This window comes from Salvia hispanica, chromosome 3 (genome assembly GCF_029641045.1).
Source record: "Salvia hispanica isolate PSC_SH4W2 chromosome 3, Shi_PSC_v1, whole genome shotgun sequence".
In the NCBI taxonomy this organism is placed as follows: Eukaryota; Viridiplantae; Streptophyta; class Magnoliopsida; order Lamiales; family Lamiaceae; genus Salvia; species Salvia hispanica.
The window spans coordinates 53,694,900-53,716,964 of NC_142694.1; the positions used below are offsets into that span (position 1 = coordinate 53,694,900).

The 22,065-nt window shown below is 35.4% G+C and overlaps 2 protein-coding genes, 1 long non-coding RNA gene and 1 other non-coding gene across 4 annotated transcripts; 3 read left to right on the forward strand and 1 right to left on the reverse strand.

Annotated features, from left to right (window-relative positions):
• Positions 1 to 544: 544 nt before the first annotated feature.
• Positions 545 to 2,488, reverse strand: LOC125211741 (uncharacterized). The gene is made up of 3 exons (XR_007174561.2): positions 2,051 to 2,488; positions 1,148 to 1,218; positions 545 to 1,049 (listed from the first exon to the last, which is right to left on the reverse strand). It is a non-coding gene; the product is annotated as an uncharacterized LOC125211741 (long non-coding RNA).
• A 106-nt stretch (positions 2,489 to 2,594) lies between these two features.
• TRNAG-CCC (transfer RNA glycine (anticodon CCC)) lies at positions 2,595 to 2,665 on the forward strand. The gene has a single exon. It is a non-coding gene; the product is annotated as a tRNA-Gly (tRNA).
• A 1,376-nt stretch (positions 2,666 to 4,041) lies between these two features.
• On the forward strand, positions 4,042 to 11,776 carry LOC125214624 (glutamine-dependent NAD(+) synthetase). The gene is made up of 13 exons (XM_048115725.2): positions 4,042 to 4,327; positions 4,737 to 5,042; positions 5,574 to 5,797; positions 6,501 to 6,604; positions 6,776 to 6,910; positions 7,623 to 7,791; positions 8,449 to 8,584; positions 9,076 to 9,214; positions 9,369 to 9,545; positions 10,069 to 10,236; positions 10,506 to 10,601; positions 11,066 to 11,194; positions 11,305 to 11,776. Exons 1-13 carry the CDS (start codon positions 4,134 to 4,136, stop codon positions 11,509 to 11,511), a joined length of 2,184 nt encoding a protein of 727 aa, XP_047971682.2. The 5' UTR covers positions 4,042 to 4,133; the 3' UTR covers positions 11,512 to 11,776.
• A 637-nt stretch (positions 11,777 to 12,413) lies between these two features.
• On the forward strand, positions 12,414 to 15,951 carry LOC125211990 (glutamine-dependent NAD(+) synthetase-like). The gene is made up of 13 exons (XM_048111983.2): positions 12,414 to 12,744; positions 12,821 to 13,129; positions 13,360 to 13,583; positions 13,655 to 13,758; positions 13,838 to 13,972; positions 14,042 to 14,210; positions 14,301 to 14,436; positions 14,512 to 14,650; positions 14,790 to 14,972; positions 15,055 to 15,195; positions 15,287 to 15,370; positions 15,449 to 15,577; positions 15,754 to 15,951. The coding sequence occupies exons 1-13, from the start codon at positions 12,551 to 12,553 to the stop codon at positions 15,904 to 15,906; spliced, it is 2,100 nt and encodes a 699-aa protein (XP_047967940.2). The 5' UTR covers positions 12,414 to 12,550; the 3' UTR covers positions 15,907 to 15,951.
• Positions 15,952 to 22,065: the final 6,114 nt, after the last annotated feature.

Consider the following 22,065-nt stretch of genomic DNA (forward strand, 5'->3'; position numbering starts at 1 on the left):
TTTTGCATACCAATTTTAAAATTTGCGTGTAAATTAAGTATCAAACTACTTGTTTTATTTGATTTTAACCAATCAAGATTTTGGTATTAACATAACTTGCTTAGTAATATGTACGCAATCCAAAGGAGATTCTGTGTTATGACTTAACCGCAAGGAGCTAGGCTTACTTCAATTTTGTCTATGCATTACACAAGTAATTTAGTTCGGTATACTTTTCTGATATTCCGATTTGTAGGTTTTTTTAAATTTTATTAGTACACTAAGAATTGTCGATTCAGAATGGCTTGAAATAATTGAATTTGTGTATATTCAGATTTAGATTTTCAAATAATCAGCTTCGGTTCAGATTCATTTTTAATAATAATTAAAATTTCAGACTGATTCGGATTAGGCAAAAATTATAAACAAAAATATGAATCCTCATCAGACATAAGCAGGGCCAAAAAATACACCCTAAAGCTATTAAAAAGTGACCAAAAAAACAACATTATATGGTTTTTAAACCTCAAAAAGCAAAAAATAAAATAAAATTGGAAGCCAATCCTCAAGAAATGATGTTACCATTTTGTGCAAGACAAGCAAAAAAAAAATCAAAGAAAAAGCAAACTATACATAAAAAGAGTGCAAGCAAGCTCCTCAGTTGTCCCTTCATCTCTACATTACCACTAACACGGTGGAGCAGTTCAGCAATTGGAACGATATACTAGAATATAGACATCATCATCGGAGCCTTCAACAACGACACATAAAAAAGAAAAGCCAAAGCAAAACATAGCAAGGAGCAATGTGGGGAAAGAAAAAAATTCATTCAACAGAAAGCAGAAACAGGGTTACTGCTTTGACTCTGAATGACTAGAGGGATTCACGATCTTCGAGCATTTCAATTAAAGCTTCCATAATTATGAACGAAATGTGCGGACTAAGTTTGACATTAATCAACACAGAGACAAATATTACACAGACTACATTGCTGAGCATTAATGGTGGTTACCATAAGATGCAGTGGTGATAGAGGAATAGATCCCCTCATGTAGTTGGCCAGATGTGAACTGTGCAAGAAAATTGTTTTGTTCAAGGAATATACACACACCTAACAAATACATTAGAAGTTATCCCAAAATGACAAAGGAGGGAGGAGGCAGCATACCAGGAAAGCAGGCTCATGCGACACATTGCGAAATCCCCCTCTTGAAAGCATGAAATAAGGCCACAAATTCACTGCAGAAAAGTGAGATATCTAATACTCAATGGACTTTCAACACAATAAAAAACCAATATTCCAAGATAAGTCTTAGTAAATTCCACCACAATAACAACTCTCCACAGGAAACTAAAATTTTAGAGACAGTGATATCAATGGGGAACTCAGTTCCATACAGGCAAAGGAACAGCAGAATCTACGTCCCAAGATGTGAGGCTCTCAAGGAACAAAGGGCGAGACTCTACATTATACGTCGTTGCCTCTACATGCTAATCTGTTGGAGGGAAAATGATGACTAGGCATGCAGATCCAAGCAAGCGGCTTCTAAGGTTAGATCACAAGAGGGATTCATATATTTTTTAGAGCTAAACATGTAAGTTTGGTACAGCTGCAAGAAAGGCATCAATTCACTACCATTGTGTCTCTAAATCATCCTAGAAGGTAGATTGTGATAGTAATCAAGATATCTAATCCGTTTGTTCTCCTAAATAGCACATACAATCGAGTAATCCAAGCATTCTAATTCAATCCGTTTGTGTTTTCAAAAGGGAATAAATGATAGCATAATCACAAAGCCAAATTTGCCTAGATAGTTACCCTTTTCTGTACAAAAAAGTAATATGTAAAGGCAGATGCACATTCTTAGTTAGTTATTCGAAACAATGTGAAGATGACATTCCGCCCTTGAAGCTGCAACAAATCTTTAGCTATCTCGGTCGCGTGCAAAACGTTATGCACAACTATGCCCCATTACAGGAAGAAGAGCTAAAAAGGTGGGAGTTTTATTCAACTTATCAGCATTTTACATGTGAGAAGAACACATTCATTTGAGAAAGATCAGCTACATACCAAAATCTGCAGCAAAACAGCATTTAAGATAGTATCACATCAACTATTCCTGCACAAATAAGGCATGAATCAAATACTATCTCCATTAACATTCGCCAATCAACTCCCAAAGCAGCCATCTAATATCTTACTACTACTTGTTTAAACTCATTTCGCTGCACCGCATAGTGCTTTAATTATCTTAACTTAGCAAGATTAAAAGTTTCCTTTCTTCAAAAAGCTCCTTGAACTATATGGATTACTCTGGCTATTCAGTAGACCCAAACAATTGATCAATGAAAACAAACTGTCAGACATGAAAAAGGGCATGTGAGTAGAATCAAGGTGTCGCAAATTAACAAAAAGGTGCTGAATAATTGAACAAGCACAGTTCAAAATCAATACTGTAATCCTATAAACAAAGAAACCAAAAAAGAAAATCAAAGCTGCAAAGTAAATAAGAACCCTAAAACAGTCTTGAAGAGTGGCGGCTATTTGGAAAATAAACCAAACGGCACTGACCGAAAAATTTTGATATTTTTAACAATTCAATAATGTCACGAAAGCGCATCTAGTGTAGTGGTATCATAGTACCCTCCCACGGTACTGACCGGGGTTCGATTCCCCGGATGCGCAAATGTCTTTTATTTTGCACCTGGTTTTGTTTTGCTCAGATATTATTTTGGCTGTAGGGCTTTTGATAATTGAGAGTAGATTTTTTTTAATCATGGGTAATTGAAAGCAAATCTGAAACTTGGCCCCGCCGGAATCGCTAGGTAGTTTTTTCTTTTTTTTAATTGTTTTAAAATGCTTTTTTATTACTTCATGTTGGATGCAAATTGAAATATTGCACTTTTATAAATGGGGAATGCTGTTAGAGCATCCTTAACGCACAGGGCCCGGGCTGTAACTCGCGAGTCCCGGCCCGGGAACAGTGTTGGAGCATGGCGTGTCACAGCCTGGCACGGTCCCGAAGACGCAGTTGCGTCCCTGAGCCGCACCAGCAGTTCGTCCCGGCCCGGCGTTACCGGTGCCCGTGCCGCAAAGGTTGCGTCCCGTCCCGACGTTAATTGTGTGCGGGCCGGGCCGCAAGTCCCCTCGATTTATTCATTTATTTTTTAATTTTTGTTTGCCTATTTATACACTTGATTTGCTTCATTCTAATACTTTTCCACACAAACTCAATTTCAATCCTCTAGTATTTCAATCTCGGTTTTAATTGTTCAACGTATTCTATTTTAGGAGTAAAATAAGTTGTAGTTGTGAATTGTGCAAAATAATAGTTGTGACCTGCGGGGTTAATGGAGTTGTGGTCTGAGATTCAAATTTAGGGGAATGTTTACGTGGAGAGGACTTGCGGTCCGGATTTGGGATGGGGTTAAGGATACTCTTATAGCCTCTACTGGGAATACATAATTTGAAGCATAATTGCATAGGATTTTACAAAAAGTGATAAAAAAAAAAAGCATCGTTTTATTATCGGAGAGGATCACCTACGACAAACCTTAATCCATCTCCTAATACATACACACATAGTACATAATAAAGGATGGTGAGCTTCATCACTCATGTATGTGTGTATGTATTAGGAGATGGATTAGGGTTTGTCGTAGATAATCCCTAAAACTATATACTCCCTCCGTCCCATAAAAGTTGAGTCGTATTCTTTTTTAGTCCGTCCCAACAAAGTTGAGTCATTTCCTTTTCTAACAAAAGACAAAACATCTAATCACTCTTCCTTTATTCCATCATTTACTTTACTCTCTCTTATCTTTCCACTTTTTTCATCTCTCTTATTTATTTAATATAAATTTTTAATCTCCGTGCCTAAAAATTTTGTATCAACTTTTATGGGACGGAGGGAGTATAACAATTTCGTTTTTTTTGGTGTTGGGTTAACTGTAGGAGTTCGGTGAGTACGGGAGAAGTCTGACACGAATTCTTCAATTCGCACCCGCACGCACGACACGTACAACAAGTCTATGCATACTCTCTTTCCATATATATAAACAAACTCAACCTCCAAAATCCAGAGAAGACAATCCGAATCTACGCCATATATTCTCCGCCCACTCCTTTTTCTCTAACTCTAAATTGCAGGGAAATGAGGCTTCTCAAGGTAGCCACCTGCAACCTGAATCAATGGGCAATGGATTTCGATTGCAATATGAAGAACATCAAGGAATCCATTTCTAGGGCCAAAGAAGCCGGAGCCGTCATCCGCCTCGGCCCCGAGCTTGAAATCACCGGCTATGGCTGCGAAGACCATTTCCTCGAACTCGACACTGTCAATCACGCGTAAGCGCCTCCTCTATTCTATGCTCTGCTGCCGATTTTTAATTACGCAGGGGACGGATGATCGAAGTGACGTATTATTAAGTGTTCAGTTACTGCCAAATTCAATTTCAAGTGATGCAAAATCGTGACCACTGAGTTTAAATCTACTTTGCAGTAGATCGTTTGGTTATTTCTGAATTGCTATGCTGTTATGGAAGTGTTCATAGTAGAATATGCTAATGTAAATATGCAATTAGCTAACTTGATCCCTGAAATGCAATCAATTGGCTCTTGTAAAGCTCAGATAGTTTTGATACATTGTGATTGATTTAGCATCAAACAAAATGTTGAGTTGTTAATAGCTTACAACTTGGAGAAACCTGCCCCCTTCATTATTTTTATTGTGACATTTTGAACAATCATTTTACAGGTGGGACTGCTTAAAAGAATTATTAGTAGATGACTGGACTGATGGCATATTATGTAGTTTCGGTATGCCTGTTTTCAAAGGGTCAGAGCGCTACAATTGTCAAGTGCTATGCTTGAATAGAAAAATAGTGATGATACGTCCAAAGATGTGGCTGGCAAATGATGGAAACTACAGGGAGCTCAGGTGGTTTACGGCATGGAAACAAAAAGGGCCTCTTGAAGATTTTCTGCTGCCAAGTGATATATCTGAGGCTATATTGCAGACAACAGTGCCTTTCGGCTATGGATATATCCAGTTTCTAGATATGTAAGTCATCATGATATCCAACCTAATTTTTTTTCTAACTTTTGATGTTGATCTCTTACCATTATTTTTAGTCCGTTTATACTAACGTTATACCGGCTCATTTATCTCATTATTTTCTGTGATTTGCGCTCAAGAATATAACCCTAATTTCTAAAGTGAACTTTTTGAATATTAGTAAACTAAAGATGCGTGATCTTTTAAAGCGGGATTTTGTTGATGGAGATTAGGTGTAAAACTAATATTTTGGATGAAGCATATATTTTATGAGGCGCATATAGGTTTATTTTATCAAATGCCTCTGATGATTCATGGTATACATCAATTCTAGTCACACCAACCAGGTTTTGCGAGTTATGAGTTTCATCTTTGGAATAACCGGAACTCCTGTTTTGATGCATTATGTAGCTATACAATCTGAATCAGGTTTATAATCAAGCATCATGCATGCAAGCTATAGTTAAACATTTGAGCTTGATCTCTGGAAAACTGTTCACAAATTCTACTGCTTTAAAACTTTTTTTCCTTGCTCAGAGCCATTGCTGCTGAAGTTTGCGAGGAACTTTTTAGTCCCATGCCCCCTCACGCTGAGCTCGCTCTGAATGGCGTTGAAGTATTTCTGAATGCTAGTGGAAGTCACCATCAATTGCGTAAACTTGATATTCGTCTCCGTGCTTTTATTGGAGCTACAAATACCCGTGGAGGTGTTTACATGTACAGTAATCAACAAGGATGTGACGGCAGCCGCCTTTATTATGGTGGGTGACCCAGCGTGAATTTTTTTTCCACAGTTCATACTATGGGTTGTTGTTACGGCTTATCTGCTCTATATCCCTTAAACAATAGGGAACAATTAAGACATCTAGTACTGCCGGGGCTTTCACTATAAGCATCACTAAAATGTAAATGCAGCAAATATTGGCCCTCCAGTTTTCCGTTTCAAGTTTCAACCTGGTTGCTTAAACTTTGATCTTTGAAATAAAGGGATAGCTTAACACCTCTAACTTTTCTATAGCCATTTCTCTTATTGTCACAAACTGTGGATATGAAACTTTGTTCCTACATATGTCATCCTCAGCCTGAATGCTCAAAGTTTTGAACGTGGAAAATAGGTGGAAGTCTTTGTAATAAATGCATTACTAAGTTTAGTGTGGGTTGTCATATTCTGGAGTTGTTAACTTTGGTGTCATGCTGTGTTTTCTGGGAACCTTTTGCTTGATGAAAGAAAGACTCTTGGAAGTTTACTAACATTCTCTCTCCATCCTAATATTACTGTGACAATATATTAGAATGAGTCATCTAGACTCTCAAGAAGTGTCGCAGTTTATGATGAACCGGTATATTGAACTACTTGGATCTCATTATTAAATTGGAATGCTTAGATTATGGTCCACTCCTTTTCCTTGTGATGCAAATAATTTATATTTTGAGGAGTCTTGTTTGATAACCTCTTACATTCAGATGGATGTTCCTGCATTGTGGTGAACGGTGATGTGGTTGCACAAGGCTCACAATTCTCCTTGAAGGATGTGGAAATGGTGGTTGCTCAAGTAGATCTAGATGCAGTATGTACTACTACAATTTCTTGTTAGGGTCTTGGAGGAAGTTATTTACTTAATTCTGAATGGAGAACTACATAAAATAAAACAAGATTCTTTTTTTCAGAATTTGGTTATCATAACTGGTGCTCATCACATCATTTGTATAATTTGATTTACGGAAACTTCTCATTGCAGGTTGCCAGTCTTAGGGGATCTATTAGTAGCTTTCAGGAACAAGCCAGTTGCAAACCAAAAGTTTCCTCCATTGAAGTACCTTATAGACTTTGCGAGTCTTTTACGCTCCAAATGTTGCTTTCAAGTCCTCTAAAGGTGAGGAATTAACGGGTTGACAAGAAAATGTTCCAATACTAATGCTAACACGTGTGTTAAATTCCTGTCTGATAGTTCATGGAGGTAATATAGAGCAAACATCCATATTTCATGATGAATGACTTCAGTTCCTAAGCAACTCTTTGATTAAAACATTTATTTATGCATCAACCTCACTCATTTGTTACATCCACTCATTGGTTACCTCTTGCATTAGAAACCTTACAAATCCAATCTTTTTTACTCATTTCTTTGAGGCTTCTTGTATGCTCTGTTTTCTTCAAAAGAAAGTTAGAGCACCTAGATCACTTCAGCCTATTCATTGCTTATGATCGTCTTGGACATTAAGAAAACATGGGATCATATCATGTATGGGCTCTTTTATTCATTTCTTTATTTCTTTGCTATTTGTCTATTAATATAGATGCCTCTGTATGAGTAGCCAAAATAAAACCATTGCAGTGGCAATACACATCTTACATTTATCTCATGTGTTTGCATCAATGAAAGTAATATACTGGCAGGGTTATTTATATGCCACCATTATACTTTCACTTTTCAATTATTTACTTTCTACTTGATGTTCTGCTTTTAGAATTTGAGGATCTAAGCTTTTTTACCCCCTCTTTTAAAAATATGTGCAATTTGAACCTCCAGAACAATAGTAGCTTCATTTGTTAAAGTTTGCTGAGTGACTTCTCATTCTTTTCAGATTAAATATCATTCTCCCGAAGAAGAAATAGCTTTTGGGCCAGGCTGTTGGATGTGGGATTATTTGAGACGAAGTGGTGCATCTGGTTTTTTACTTCCACTCTCAGGTGGAGCAGATAGCTCATCTGTTGCTGCTATAGTTGGTTGCATGTGCCAGCTAGTAGTGAAAGGTAAATTTCTTATTTAACTTCATCCCCATTAATTTGTTGATCTGTATTCATTGGATTAATGATTCAGTCGCCACCCATCTAATCTGTTAAGCGAATAGAGAGGAGTATCATTTTTAACTTCTAAATATACATTCAACATGCCCCCTCATGCATAAGCTGGTTACATTTTTTTTTTGGTTCATCAGAGCTTCGCGTGAAGAAATGGGTAGTGTTAAGATTTGAAAACAAGACCTTTCATTTTCCTTGGTTCAGTTGGTTATGATACCACTGAAGTATCAGTTCAACATATTATATATCTGCAGCGTGATGTTCTCCTCCAGCCCTTTGTTTGGGTTCTGATTACAGCGTCTATGTTAAATTTGTGATAATGAGGGTTCTTATTACATCTTTAACCATCCATTTTCTCATGTTATTCTCAACAAAGATGAGGTAAACTCCAAGGGGCTTTTATGAGCCAGTATATATTTGATTTTTTGTACCCTTTTCCTCTTGAATTCAACAGAATGATGATCCCTCTTTTTCATTATTTGTCTGTTTATCCTAAAACTTATTTAATTGCCTTAGGCTACATAATTTGGAAAAGATAACATTGCATGTGATTGTATGAGGCCTTTATTCAATCCTCATGTGTATTGATTGTGAGGTTTGTTACTTCAGCAATATCAGAGGGGGATGAACAGGTCAAAGCTGATGCCATAAGGATTGGCCATTATACTGATGGACAATTTCCAACAGACAGCAAAGAATTTGCCAAACGTATATTTTACACTGTTTTCATGGGGTCTGAAAATAGGTGAGAATATGTGGGTGGGATCATTTAAAAATGTTTCATCTTCATTTCTCTGTTTAAGTTTCCAGTTATTCAGCTTATATTTATTCTTTGGGTGGGATAATTCGTGCCTTCTTGTTGAAGCTTATGTGCGGCCTCTGCAGTTTGCATAGTCTGAGATAGCTATAGATCTAATGATTTGCAAAAGACAAATTAACATCCCCAGTCTGACCTTAGTATCAGTTTTAAAAGTTTTATTTGCGGTGTCTTCAGCTATGAAACATCAAGCATTTCTTGTGAAACAAATTTTGTTATTATAGCTGAATAGGATGATACTCACTTAGTTGTTGATGAGCTTTCAACCTAAGTAAAGTTGTGTAGAATTTTAAAATTTCAACACTAGATGTCTATTTTGACTACCTTCCTTCTATGGCACTGGCAGAATGTGTCATTTAACTTTTACTTTCTTTTCGTGATATTTTCTTGTGCCGTTAACTTACTTTCGTTTATTGTAGTTCTAATGCCACAAGAACAAGGGCAAAGGTGCTTGCAGAAGAAATTGGGTCATGGCATCTTGATGTCTCAATAGATGGAGTAGTTTCTGCTCTGCTCTCTTTGTTTAAGACACTTACAGGAAAACAACCACGATACAAGGTAAAATCTGAACAGATGACATTTACAACATTTTTGCTTGTATCATAATTTCATCTTGGAGTAAGTATATGACTCAACATTTATGCTGCAGTATATCTGTATATGCAGGATTCCCATAATTGAAGTTGCTTGTTGTATTGCTGTTTTATTACAGGTAGATGGGGGCTCTAATATTGAAAATTTGGGACTGCAAAATATTCAAGCTCGAATCAGAATGGTCTTAGCATTTATGCTAGCATCACTCTTGCCATGGGTTCATAACAAACCTGGTTTTTATTTGGTCTTAGGGAGCTCAAATGTCGATGAAGGATTGCGTGGTTACTTGACAAAGGTACTCCCTCTGTAGCTGAGTCGTATTCTTTTTCGGGTTGTCCCACTATAACTGAGTCATTTCCTGTTTTGGCAAAAAGTATTTTACTCTCTTTTCATCTCTCTACCTTTTCCCTTTCTACTTTATTCTCCTTTTACTCAACTCATTTAAAACAATTTTTCTTAAATCCCGTGCCGAAAAGAAATGCCTCTACTACAGTGGGACGGAGGGAGTACTACATATGACTAATGTTACAATGGTTCTTGGCAAGGTCATCCTTATTTTATATGCATTCATAGTTGTATGCTTATCAAAATCATTTTGTCAGTTTGAACCTTTACAAAAAAACTAAAACTATGTTAGAAAAGATTCAGGCAACTTTTTGCCTATAGCTTATGATTGGTTTCATTTCTAATGCCTCTATCAAGCTTTTAGCCTCCACACAACGGCTGACTTCACTGTTGGATCTTGAGCATCACTGAATTCAACTTTTCCATTCATTATAGCATGAGATTTGGTGGGTGCTCATGATTTTTTTATGCAGTATGATTGTAGTTCTGCTGATATAAATCCTATTGGAAGCATCAGCAAGCAAGATTTACGAAGATTTTTAAAATGGGCTGCTGTCGATCTGGGTTTCTCTTCATTAAAAGAAATTGAATCTGCTCCACCCACTGCTGAATTGGAGCCAATACGATCCGACTACAGCCAGGTATCTGATCACATAGATACAAACATGTCAAACAAAGCTAATTTTTTCCTTCCAATCTTTCACCCCCTTCTTTTAAGTTTCTCTAATCCTGTATGATCTTTTCTAGTCATTCTGTTTATTTACATGTAGCCATTGTCCTTCAACACAGGGATAGTTTTCTCCTTGATATGGAGGCGGGACGTTTTTGTGTTTTAAGTTCTTTCATCTTTGTATGCTACTGATAAATGCTGATATTGTGCATGACTAATATATATTTTCTTAAAACACAGCTGGACGAAGTGGATATGGGAATGACATATGAAGAACTCTCGGTATATGGAAGGCTGCGAAAGATCTTTCGCTGTGGACCCGTATCCATGTTTAAGGTTTATTTTACTTTTTGTTTATGTTATAACCTTTCGACTTTGCTCTTGACAACTGATCACCCTTCTTCATACATGCACTTATCTCTCTTGTGCAATTAACAAGGTTGATAGTATAAGGAAGCATTGTTAGTGACAACCGATAATTTCATTGGCGATTCCAGAAATGGAACAATTTTCTGCAAACTGCTCATTGCTATGTAGTAATTGCCAGGGAAAATCAAACTTAAAAATACAAGGATCTGCAGAATGTATACGTAGTTTTGTGGAAGCTAGGATTTATTTGCATGCATAGGGATGCTGTATTATGTGTATTCCTGTTTGCATGAGGATCCTATATATACTTTGCAAGTCTGTGTTTCTTCAAACTATTTTTTTCTTCCGGTGATTGTCAAATTAGTTTACTTTGTTGCAATCTCTGTTTGAATAATTTCTTGTGTTGATTCATTTTCTGGTATCCATGGAAGAATCTCTGCTACAAATGGGGAACAAAGTTAACTCCAGCAGAGGTTGCTGAGAAAGTGAAATATTTCTTCAAGTACTATTCTATCAACAGACACAAGATGACAGTTCTAACTCCCTCATACCACGCAGAGGTACTATTGATTGAGCAAGTGAAGGTTTTGTATGTTCATTTTTCTCTCCTTTAGCTTTCATGGGCCGGTTCTAACTATTTTTTTTGCTGGACTTCAAATGCCTTGTGCAGAGTTACTCACCAGAGGATAATAGGTTTGATCTACGCCAGTTCCTATATAATGCAAGATGGCCATATCAATTCCGGAAGATAGATGAACTTGTGACACAGTTGGATGGTGATAGAGTGGCTATTGCAAATGAAGCATCGGGGCTCAGATCAGATGGTGGCATGGGTGTCGTAGCTGCAGGTTCGGGCAATCCAAGTGTTGGCTTGTAAATTTTGCCATGGCCTTATAGTAATCTCAGTCGCGATCGATACTCCCCTCCACCTTGAATCCATGATGCTTGGTGTAATTTATGTGTTTTTAGTGTTTGTATATTAATGTCAATTTTAACTTGAGGTAGATGTCATTGAAAAAAAATAAAATCTTTCCCCATGTTTTCTTGACGAACTGTTGATCAGATTAGTGATCGAATAAAAAACAGGGAACAACACTAGGAGTGATAATTCTTGAAGCAATAAAACACTTCTTATTATAGAATTCCATCTATGTCTGTCTATATGCTGCATATCGTAAAATATTATTTTCCATCGATTGGATCTTCTCATTCAATTCATAGCCACATCAATCAGATTCAGTATATCAACCCACAAATTTTGTCTACGAATTATTAAGATATTTGTAGCTCGACCCGTATTAAGCTTTGAAAACAAAGTTTGTGAAAATGATACGATTGGCAACTCACAAAAAGCTACCGAATAAATTGACTATCCACTTTACTACTCTTTCTACCATGTTTTTAATTGTATCCACTAACTTTAATATGTTATCATATTATCTTGGTTATCCAGTAATATTATACTCCTATTTTCACCATGTGTGCATCATTCTTTTAAAATGTCTTGTGTACATATTATTAGCTATATTTAAAAATGTGCATATGGTTCGACTCTATAAATTTATCATATACCAATAAAAACGACTGTACTACAAGTTTCATAAAAAAACACAATTCCCTCTAATAGGTAAAAGATTTTATATTGCTTTTATGCAAGTGGATTCTTTTTTGACACATTTTTAATTAACTACATAAGTGGTTGACAGATGAGTTGCATCCATTGAAGCTTAATCTTATTCCGTGTTAAATCTTAATTAAAGTAATCCACATCTTCTCGTATCTCATCTCATGTCCATTCCACCAAAAAAGATTCCCTCAATGGCGTCCCATTTCGAATTAAAAAACAAGCGTGAACATACATAGTCATGTTTGCTTATAAATGAGTTTGAGGAAGCATAGGTGCAGATTGAATAAAGATGAGGGTGTTGAAGGTGGCGACCTGCAGCTTAAACCAATGGGCAATGGATTTCGACAACAACATGACCAACATTAAGGAGTCCCTGCGCCGAGCCAAAGCCGCCGGCGCTGCCATCCGCCTGGGCCCCGAGCTTGAGATCACCGGCTACGGCTGCGAGGACCATTTCATGGAGCCAGACACCATCACCCACGCGTAACGCAGATAACTCATCTATCTTGAAATTATATAACTAAATTTAATTTATAATGTGTGTTATTTATCTGTGCAGGTGGGAGTGCTTGAAGGAGCTGGTGACGGGCGATTGGACGGAAGGGATGCTGTGCAGTTTCGGGATGCCGGTGAGCAGAGGGCCGGAGCTCTACAACTGCCAGGTGCTCTGCCTCAACAGGAAGATTCTCATGGTGCGCCCCAAGATGTGGCTGGCTAACGGCGGCGGCAGCAGCGAGCTGCGGTGGTTCACGGCCTGGAAGCAGGCGGAACCCCGCCTCGATGACCTCCTGCTGCCGCCTGATGTAGCTCAAGCCATCTCTCAGCCCACCGCACCTTTTGGATATGGATTCATTCAGTTTCTTGACACGTGCGTTAGTCCCCCTTTATCACACAGTTTCTCGACTTATTAATTTCACTCTAATTTCTGGTAAATATTAGTAATTTTATATTTAATACTGGTACCATATTGGTGATATGCATATGTGATATCAGCACTGATGCATGCATTTTAGAATTATATTTTATATATATTCATAGATATGTAAATTGTTTTTCAATCAATTTGACAACTACATGATGTGTTGTGTTGGTTGTTAGAGCTGTAGCTGCTGAAATCTGCATGGAATTATTTTGTCCTGTGCAAGTTCACCCTGAATTGGCTTTGAATGGAGTAGAAGTTTTCATGAATGCAAGTGGAAGCATTCATCTAGTGCAAAAGATGGAGCGTCGTCTTCGCACTATAACCACGGCCATGTCTGCTCGTGGAGGAGTTTACATGTACAGCAACCACATAGGATGCGACGGTGCTCGCCTTTACTATGGTATTGCTATCCTAGCCCTACATATTCATATATACCAACCAATTCCAAAAACTAGTGATTTTGGATTGCAGATGGATGCTCATGTATAGTTGCAAATGGAGATGTGGTTGCCCATGGCCAACAGTTTTCACTTAAAGATGTGGATATGGTTATTGCTCAAGTAGATCTAGACAAGGTATGAAACTCAATTTAATTACTCCAAAACATTTTGTAATTGTAAATCAATATATATTGATTGATTATAATATGATCAGGTGGTGAATTTGAGACTCACTCCCAGTAGCTACAAGGAACAAGCCAGTTGCAAAAACAAAGTTCCATCAATATTTGTACCTTACAAGCTTTGCCACTCTTTCAAGCTCCAAAACTCAATTTCAACTCCAATAAAGGTAATATCATCCCAATCAATTATAGATTTGAATATGCATTATTGAGTTTGTAAAGTATAAAAAATATAGGTCGAGTATCCTTGTCGTGAAGAGGAAATAGCAATGGGACCAGCTTGCTGGTTGTGGAATTATCTTAGGAGAAGTGGTGCTTCAGGTTTTCTGCTTCCATTCTCTGGTGAAGTTGAAACTTGCTCTGTTGCTGCTATTGTTGCTTGCATGTGCCAACTTGTTGTCAAAGGTTAATCAATCACCTTTTAATTATACTTTTATCTTAAACAAATATTCTTTCAAGTATGTAAGTTTTTTTTTTCTTTTAACCTTTATGCAGAAATTGAAAATGGAGATGAACAAGTGAAAGCTGATGCAGTGAGAATTGGCCACTACAGTGATGGGCAGTTTCCAACGAATGCTAAAGAATTTACCAAACGCATATTCTACACGATTTTCATGGGAACCGATACTAGGTGAGACCGATAGAACCATATGACTATTGCTTTGTCTACCGGTTCAGTTTTTAAAACATTGGTTTGATGTGATAGTAACGAAGCCTCAAGTTCAAGCAAGCAACACTCGAGGGTGGTTGCTGAGGAAATCGGGGCATGGCATCTCGACGTTGCAATAGATGGAGTGGTATCTGCCCTGCTCTCCTTGTTTCAAACTCTCATCATCCCTAAAGAGGTACATCACCTCATGGCTTTTTTCAATCCAAACTAGATTAACTGTTTCTTATATTCGTAGTTTCAGTCATGTATTATATGTTGACGCTTGACAAAACACAAAAGTAGATATAGAAATAATAACTGTTGTTGAGTATTAGAGGCAGGAAAATGGGAGCACAGATATTGATAATTCAGCAATAGTGAAAATTAGGAGTCGAACAAGAATGGTCGTGGCGTTCACGTTAGCCTCACTATTGCCATGGATCCACCACAAATCCGGCTTTTATCTGGTGTTGAGTAGCACCACTGCCGATCAAGGATTATCTGGTAATCTAACCAAGGTCTGATAATTAGTTCTCTACTATGGTATAATAATACTAGTACTAAATTTTTAATTTTACTAATAATGATTGGGATAAATAGTATGGTTGCAGCTCTGGTGACATAAATCCAATTGGAAGCATCAATATGAAAGATCTTAGAGCATTCTTGAAATGGGCTGCAGTCAATCTCGGTTATTCATCCTTAGCACAAACTGATCAAACTAACACTCTTGAATCTTTGGTATATACTACTACTATAAGATCAAATTAATTTTACTTAATTTAACTCATCATTTTCATAATTTTACTTTATCTCGATCGATCCACATTAGGAGAGGGGAATGACAGAGGAAGAACTCTCAACATATGGAAGATTGAGAAAGACTTTTCATTGTGGACCAGTATCCATGTTTGAGGTATAAAATGGAGTTCACTATTTTTCATTTTAATAGTAAATGAATTGAGATATATACTACTACATTGTGTTGTGACAGAATCTGTGCGAGAAATGGGGCGCAAGTATGAGTCCAACACAAATAGCTCACAAAGTGAAACATTTCTTCAAGAGCTATTCCATAAATCGACATAAGATGACCATTCTAACGCCTTCGTATATAGTGGAGGTATACAAATTTGAATTAATAGTTTTAAATTTAGCATATCAATTTATAAATATATTGCATAATCAAAAACTTTAAATTTGATATGATTTTAATAAAATCGGGTTCCAATCAAAGTTATTATCCCTAGATTATTATCCATGTTGATTTAGCTAATGAAGAAGATTTAATTTATGCAGAGTCAGTCATGTGAGGACAATAGAATTGATCAACGGCAAATCCTTTACAATCCAGAGTGGGCATATCAATTCAGGAAGATAGATCAACTTGTACAACACCTTGATGCTCAAGGAGAAGAAGCTCTTCCAAATCCACAAATCAAAAATTCATGATTGTATATCTTATTGTTCTAATGAAATTCTAGTTTTACTTTTTCATGAGTTATAGTATTTTATTCTACAAAGAAGATTTCTCCAATTTTACTAGTATTTCAAATAGATAGGAGTATAAATCAAATAAAATTATTAGTTACTCTAGTTATCCTAAAATTCTAAGGATTCTTTGGAGTTTTCTTCTTTCTTTTCCTCTAGAATTGCCTTTCAAACAAGTTATGACATGAATGTTACAGCAATAATATTTAAACAATGTAGTATTATTATTTAGGAAACAACATCAAAATTATTTCTGCAACCGAATTCCATTATTTTGGATAGATTCCATTTGTTGATATCAGGACCCCACTCTGAGCAACACCATGTTCTGGTAATGGTATATACTGTGGTACTATTCAGCTGCAGGAATGAAACAATTAGAATACAGAATAATTTATGTAATTTAAGTTATCGATCAATTATGCTGGAATATAATACTTCGGAGTATAACTTAAGGATTGCCCAAACCAAAATACATAATCATTAATTATAGTCACCAAATTCCATTATTAAATGTGTTATGATTTGAGTATTAACTGAATCAGTTGATAGTACCAGCTGGTATTATATCACTTATCTAATCATTATACTAGAGAAGTCCATGCTTAGATATTTGTAATCCAACTTTAAGTTTTAAGTAATTTATAAAATTACTAATACGAAGAATAAATTATTAGGGATTAAAATCAAATATATAAACTAAAATAAATAATGCTAATATGTACGGAACATGTTGGATTTGGATCTTTATAATTTTATTTGAAGAAAATATCAGTTCTATATAGACAATGTATGATTTTTGCACAATCACATAAATGTATTGAGTAATTCAACTTAATTAATTAAAATTACAATAACATCGTTCGCCTCAAAATAATGGCACAATTTTATCATATATAGAAAAGTGCAAGAATTATGAGTTTTACAAACCAAAGGTTTGGAATCAAATTCAGAAAACAAAAACGAAAAATATATGCACCTTGTCCTTATACACAATTTTACACCTATATTTAATTCCCTATAAACAATTCTCCAAAGTCCAAAACCATCATCACTCCTAACTGGATTTATTAATTCCAAACTATTTTTACTTTTTAGCGAGATCATGTGGAGTTGCGTAGTGATTTCTGATTGCTTTCTAAATTAATAGGAAACTGATTTTCTTTAAAAAAAATATAAATGAATTCTGCTAAGTGGATAAAACGAAGGATCAAACGAAATTAATTAATTGAGAAAACCAAAAATATACTACTACTACTATCAATTGCTAGGAAAAATGGAGACGCACGTGAATGTTGTCGATGACATTATTTATTTATTGTAAATTCGTGATTTCATTTCGTTCCTTATTTCTTACTACTATTTCTTAATGCTGATATTTTTTCTCATTGAAAATTTAAAATGAGAATAAAGAATACGAATTGAAAGTTGTAGAATAAGAAAGAGGAAAAGATGAATTTAAAGAGTGATAGTTTATTTCTCCTATTTTTTATATAATTACATATTTTCTCTGTCACAGTCACAAACATTCTGTTTTCCTGCCTCACTCGATGTTTTTAAATATAAAAATGTTATTAGTTTTCATTTTTTTATATTTTAACGGACTATTTATAAAAAATTATGTACCATAAAAAATATTTCGCATACCGAAGATATTAAATTTAGGTCATCCGCATCCCCGTCTCTTAACCGTCCCATCTCTTCATTATTCATGGATCCTACTGTACTTTTCACCTCATCTCTTAACTAAGAGACAGCACTTGCATCCCTCCATCTCTTAATCAGTTCATCCCTTAACTATTCATTCAATTTTATTTTTTATTTTTATTTCCAACAAATTTAATTAATAAAAACACACTTTATTAAATAAAAGAAAATTACAATTTCAAATCCTAAAAAAATATATAAAAAACACATAAATTAAAATCTTATAAAAAAATAAAAAAGACATAATTTAAAATACTAGCAATTAAAAACTGCACACTTAAATTCAAAATCTCAAAACTCAAATCATAAAAAAAAATGGAGGCAAAGAAGCAGAAGGAGTTCTCTAGTGACGATCATCTAACGGTTGTCAAATTTTTTCCAAATGTGCTCCATTAGATCCTCGTGGAGTTGGGCGTGAGTGGTAGAATCACGTGTTCTTGCCCGAACACACGACCGCTCTTGCAAAGACGGATGCACTCTACTGCGAGGCGGACTACTTGCGGTAGAGCTTCCCGAGGTTTCAGGGTCGAACCAATTTCCCGCCTCAGGTCCTTCGTCGGCGACAATCATGTTGTGCAAGATTATGCACGTATACACGATGTCGACCATATTCTCCATAAACCACGTACGAGCCGGGGCTTTGATAATGTTGAATCGAGCTTGGAGAACCCCGAACGCTCTCTCCACATCCTTGCGAGCAGCCTCTTGCTTCTGCGCAAAAAGAGCTTATTTTTCGTTCATCGGCCTGTTGAACGTCTTCACGAAGGTTGGCCACTTCGATAGATGCCGTCGGCAAAATAGTATCCCATTATTCAACGCATTTGCTCAAATGGATCCATGAATGGATTAAAATTTGGGAGAAGAATAATGTTTTGAGATGAAGAAGAGTGAGAATAGAGAATTTTTTTTATGGTGGATAATTTGTGGGAATGATTTGATATTTATAGAAGTGATTGGGGGATTAAAAAAATATTTTAAAGAAGAAAAAATCAAAATTTTGAAAAAAACGGCTATAAACGGTTAGTATATTTTTGGGATTTATTTTTAATTTTTGATTTTTTCCTGAATTTAAAAAAAAACAAAAAAACAAATATTTTCAACGGATATAAACGACGCCCATTCACGGGCCGGTGAGTGGGCGTCACGGACGAACGGGAGCTCGCCACGTCGCCAAGGCGCGTGGCGAGCTGGCTCACCAAACACCTCTCTCGGACGAGCTTCGCGACGAGTTGGGGACGAGACGGGAGCTTGCATCGCTGTCTCGATGCGATCTCATCTCGGAGACGAGACTGAGCCCGCATCAAGACGCGATGCGGATGGTCTCACGATCAAAAGTAAAATAAATAGGTGGCGAGAATGAGTTATGGCTTATGGGCCAGCTATGGACCAAAAAAAACAATCTCAAAATTTGCTACTAGGAGTATAATTTATGTTTTTTTTATCTGTCACGTTACCATTTTTAATTTAACCACCATCCCTGCAATAAGACATCTTATCATAAACCATAACTTATTTTAATATTTTTATTCTTTAGTTCTTTTAATTTTCAATTTAGAAAATAAAAAATATAGATTAAAATGTCAATATAATTTTAAAAATACTGCACAGATATTATTTTTATTTAATTAAAATTCTTACATTAAGTAGAAGAAGAAATGTAGGAATTTAGAAGACAAAATAATGTACATTAAATTTTATGAAAAAACAAAAGATGAATTCAGCAGCGGCTGAAACAGCTGCAATTAATGCCGGAAAAGTATTAGTATGAGGGTATTATGACTATAAGAGCATCTCCAAGGGAGAAAGGTAAGTTGAGAAGGTATATTTCTCATTTACCTTCTTAAAAAGGTAATTATACCTTCTTAAAATGTAATGAACTCCAAAGGAAGAAGGTAAATTGAAAAGGCAAATAAAAATAACTAACTTTTTACCTTTTCTTCTAAGAAGAGGTAAAGGTACCTTCTCAAAATGAAAGAAGGTATAATACCTCTCCAAATACCTTTTCCCTTGGAGCATGAAATTTTATCAAAAAGAGGTAAATATGGTAGTTATTTCTATTCACCTTCTCATTTACCCTCTCCCTTGGAGATGCTCTAACATTGGTGATAACTTATTTTTTAAATTGTCACATCCATCTTATTAAGATTAAATTTAACATTTTATTACGATTAATTGAAAGAAACCCTTAAAAAATTATTAAATCGTAGTATTTCAATTAACATGTTTATTCAATACTGCTTGATTGCAACTGACCGCAGGTCTTCCGTCAGATGATTATTTTAATTGAGGCCCAATCTCTAACTATGAACTGGAGTATTTCCTATAAAAAATGTGTAATTGGCTGTATGACACATTACATTCACTTTAAATTTCTTCATTATTGTGCTTATTTCGAACAATATAACATAGAATAAGGTTGATAAGTGATTTATGTAATATAGTATGTGTCGATTCAGGTTACCTGGAGGGGCAGGTCCAATGATTTGTTTTGATATTTGTCAAGAAAAATAGTGGAATCCTTGCTCTCTTCTCACGCAACGAATGTAATCATTATCCTATTTATTTTTCTTTTATTATCCATGCTAATCATGCCCAATCATTTTGTTATTTACATTTGATTTAAACAAGTGAATAATATAAAGGGGTAACAAATTTTTTCGACTAAACGTGCATTCCTTAAATCAATCTTGTGGAGGTCTTAGTTAATTTAATCCTAGCTCTCATAGGTCAATAATTTAATGATAGTTTTATAACATGTGATTAACAAATCGGATAGTTTTGACTTGCATTCCTAGCTGTGGACTATAAATCCATCCATACTTATTTTTCTCATGTCAGCTAATATTTTTATCTTCCAGTTCCGGTACTTATAATAGCGCCCTATCTATAAATCTACATGCTCTAGCCGATCTGCACACTCTATCTATGGGGCGTTATTATATGAGGGCGGTGAGATCAACAATCCACTCGCAATAGATGGCGATAAAACTGTCATTCGATCAACGATTTCATCGTCCTTTATTGCGAATGTTATAAGCTTTTTGGATACATGTTAAACTGGATCAATTTAGATAAGCTGACAATTAATTATGAATAGTTGATACTATGATAAAAATAAAATGCAAAAATTAAAAACTTGAAAGAATCGTAATAACTGCATTATGTTATTCTTGGATAATCAACTCTTTTACATCCAACTTTTTATATTGAGTTTAATTTAATATTTTAACAAGAAAGTATATCTATCTGATTGATTTAAATTGATTTCTTCATTTCTTAAATAAGTATTCTGGTTGTTTCATTCAAATCTTCTCTTCATTCCAACTAGTTTCGACTCTGAATCAGCATTGTTGCCCTCGGCTGTATCCGGCAAAGGCGCTATCAGTCTTCAATCACAGCTCCCACGATTCCTTCGTCACTTTATGGTCCATTGTCTCCAAGGTCTAACATCGACCAATTTTTATAGGGATGAAAAAAATAAAATTTTAAAAAGTTTCTAATCATTTTCTCACAAATTTGATTCTAGTGGCAAGATTGATTTGGAATGTATGTAGATTAATCTAGTGACAGAGAAGATAGCGATGAGAGTGATCGTGGTTCAAAAGCGATTTTTCAAGCCATGTAATTCAGGAAGAGGCTTCGCATTCTCTCAAGATGAAGACGAAAACCTCTCTTGTTCACCGGTGTCGAAGATTGGAGAGAGAGAGAGAGAGAGTCGTCTGACATGGATAACAAAGATAGATGCTTAAACGACATTGCTTTAGTCCATTACAGTAAAAATGCCACTGTCTTCTAAATAGGGATGTCAATCAGGTTGGCCAATTGGATTTCGGGCCAACTCTACTCGAGTTGCGGGTCAATTGGGTGCGAGTTAATCGGATTATGATTTCTTTCGGGTTATAAAAGTTCAACCATAACCCTAAAAGTTCGGGTTTCAGGCTAGCCCAACTTGTAATCGGGTTGCTACCGATAAGATTAACATGCAATCAATCCAATAAATAATGATGAAAATTAGTTATATTCATAAAATGTAAAATATTTAAGTAAGATAAATTCGAGATATATAATCTTAAACTCAATCATAAACATGATAAAATACAAATATTTGAGATATTTCGTGAAATTTTAATGCTTGTTTTAAAAATTTAAATATTTTTTTTAGTAAATTTGAATTTTTCAAATTATTTATATGAATTATTATATTAATAAAATTCGATATATAATTTATGCATTTAATTTAAATTTGAAAGTTATTTTTTAGATATTTATATTTAAAATTAATCAATAAAGTGTCGAATTAGGAGTAAAAAAAATAGAATAATACTCCCTCCGTCCCATAAAAGTTGAGACAAAACTTTTGGGCACGGAGATTAAGAATTTATATTAAATAAATAAGAGAAATAGAAAAAGTAG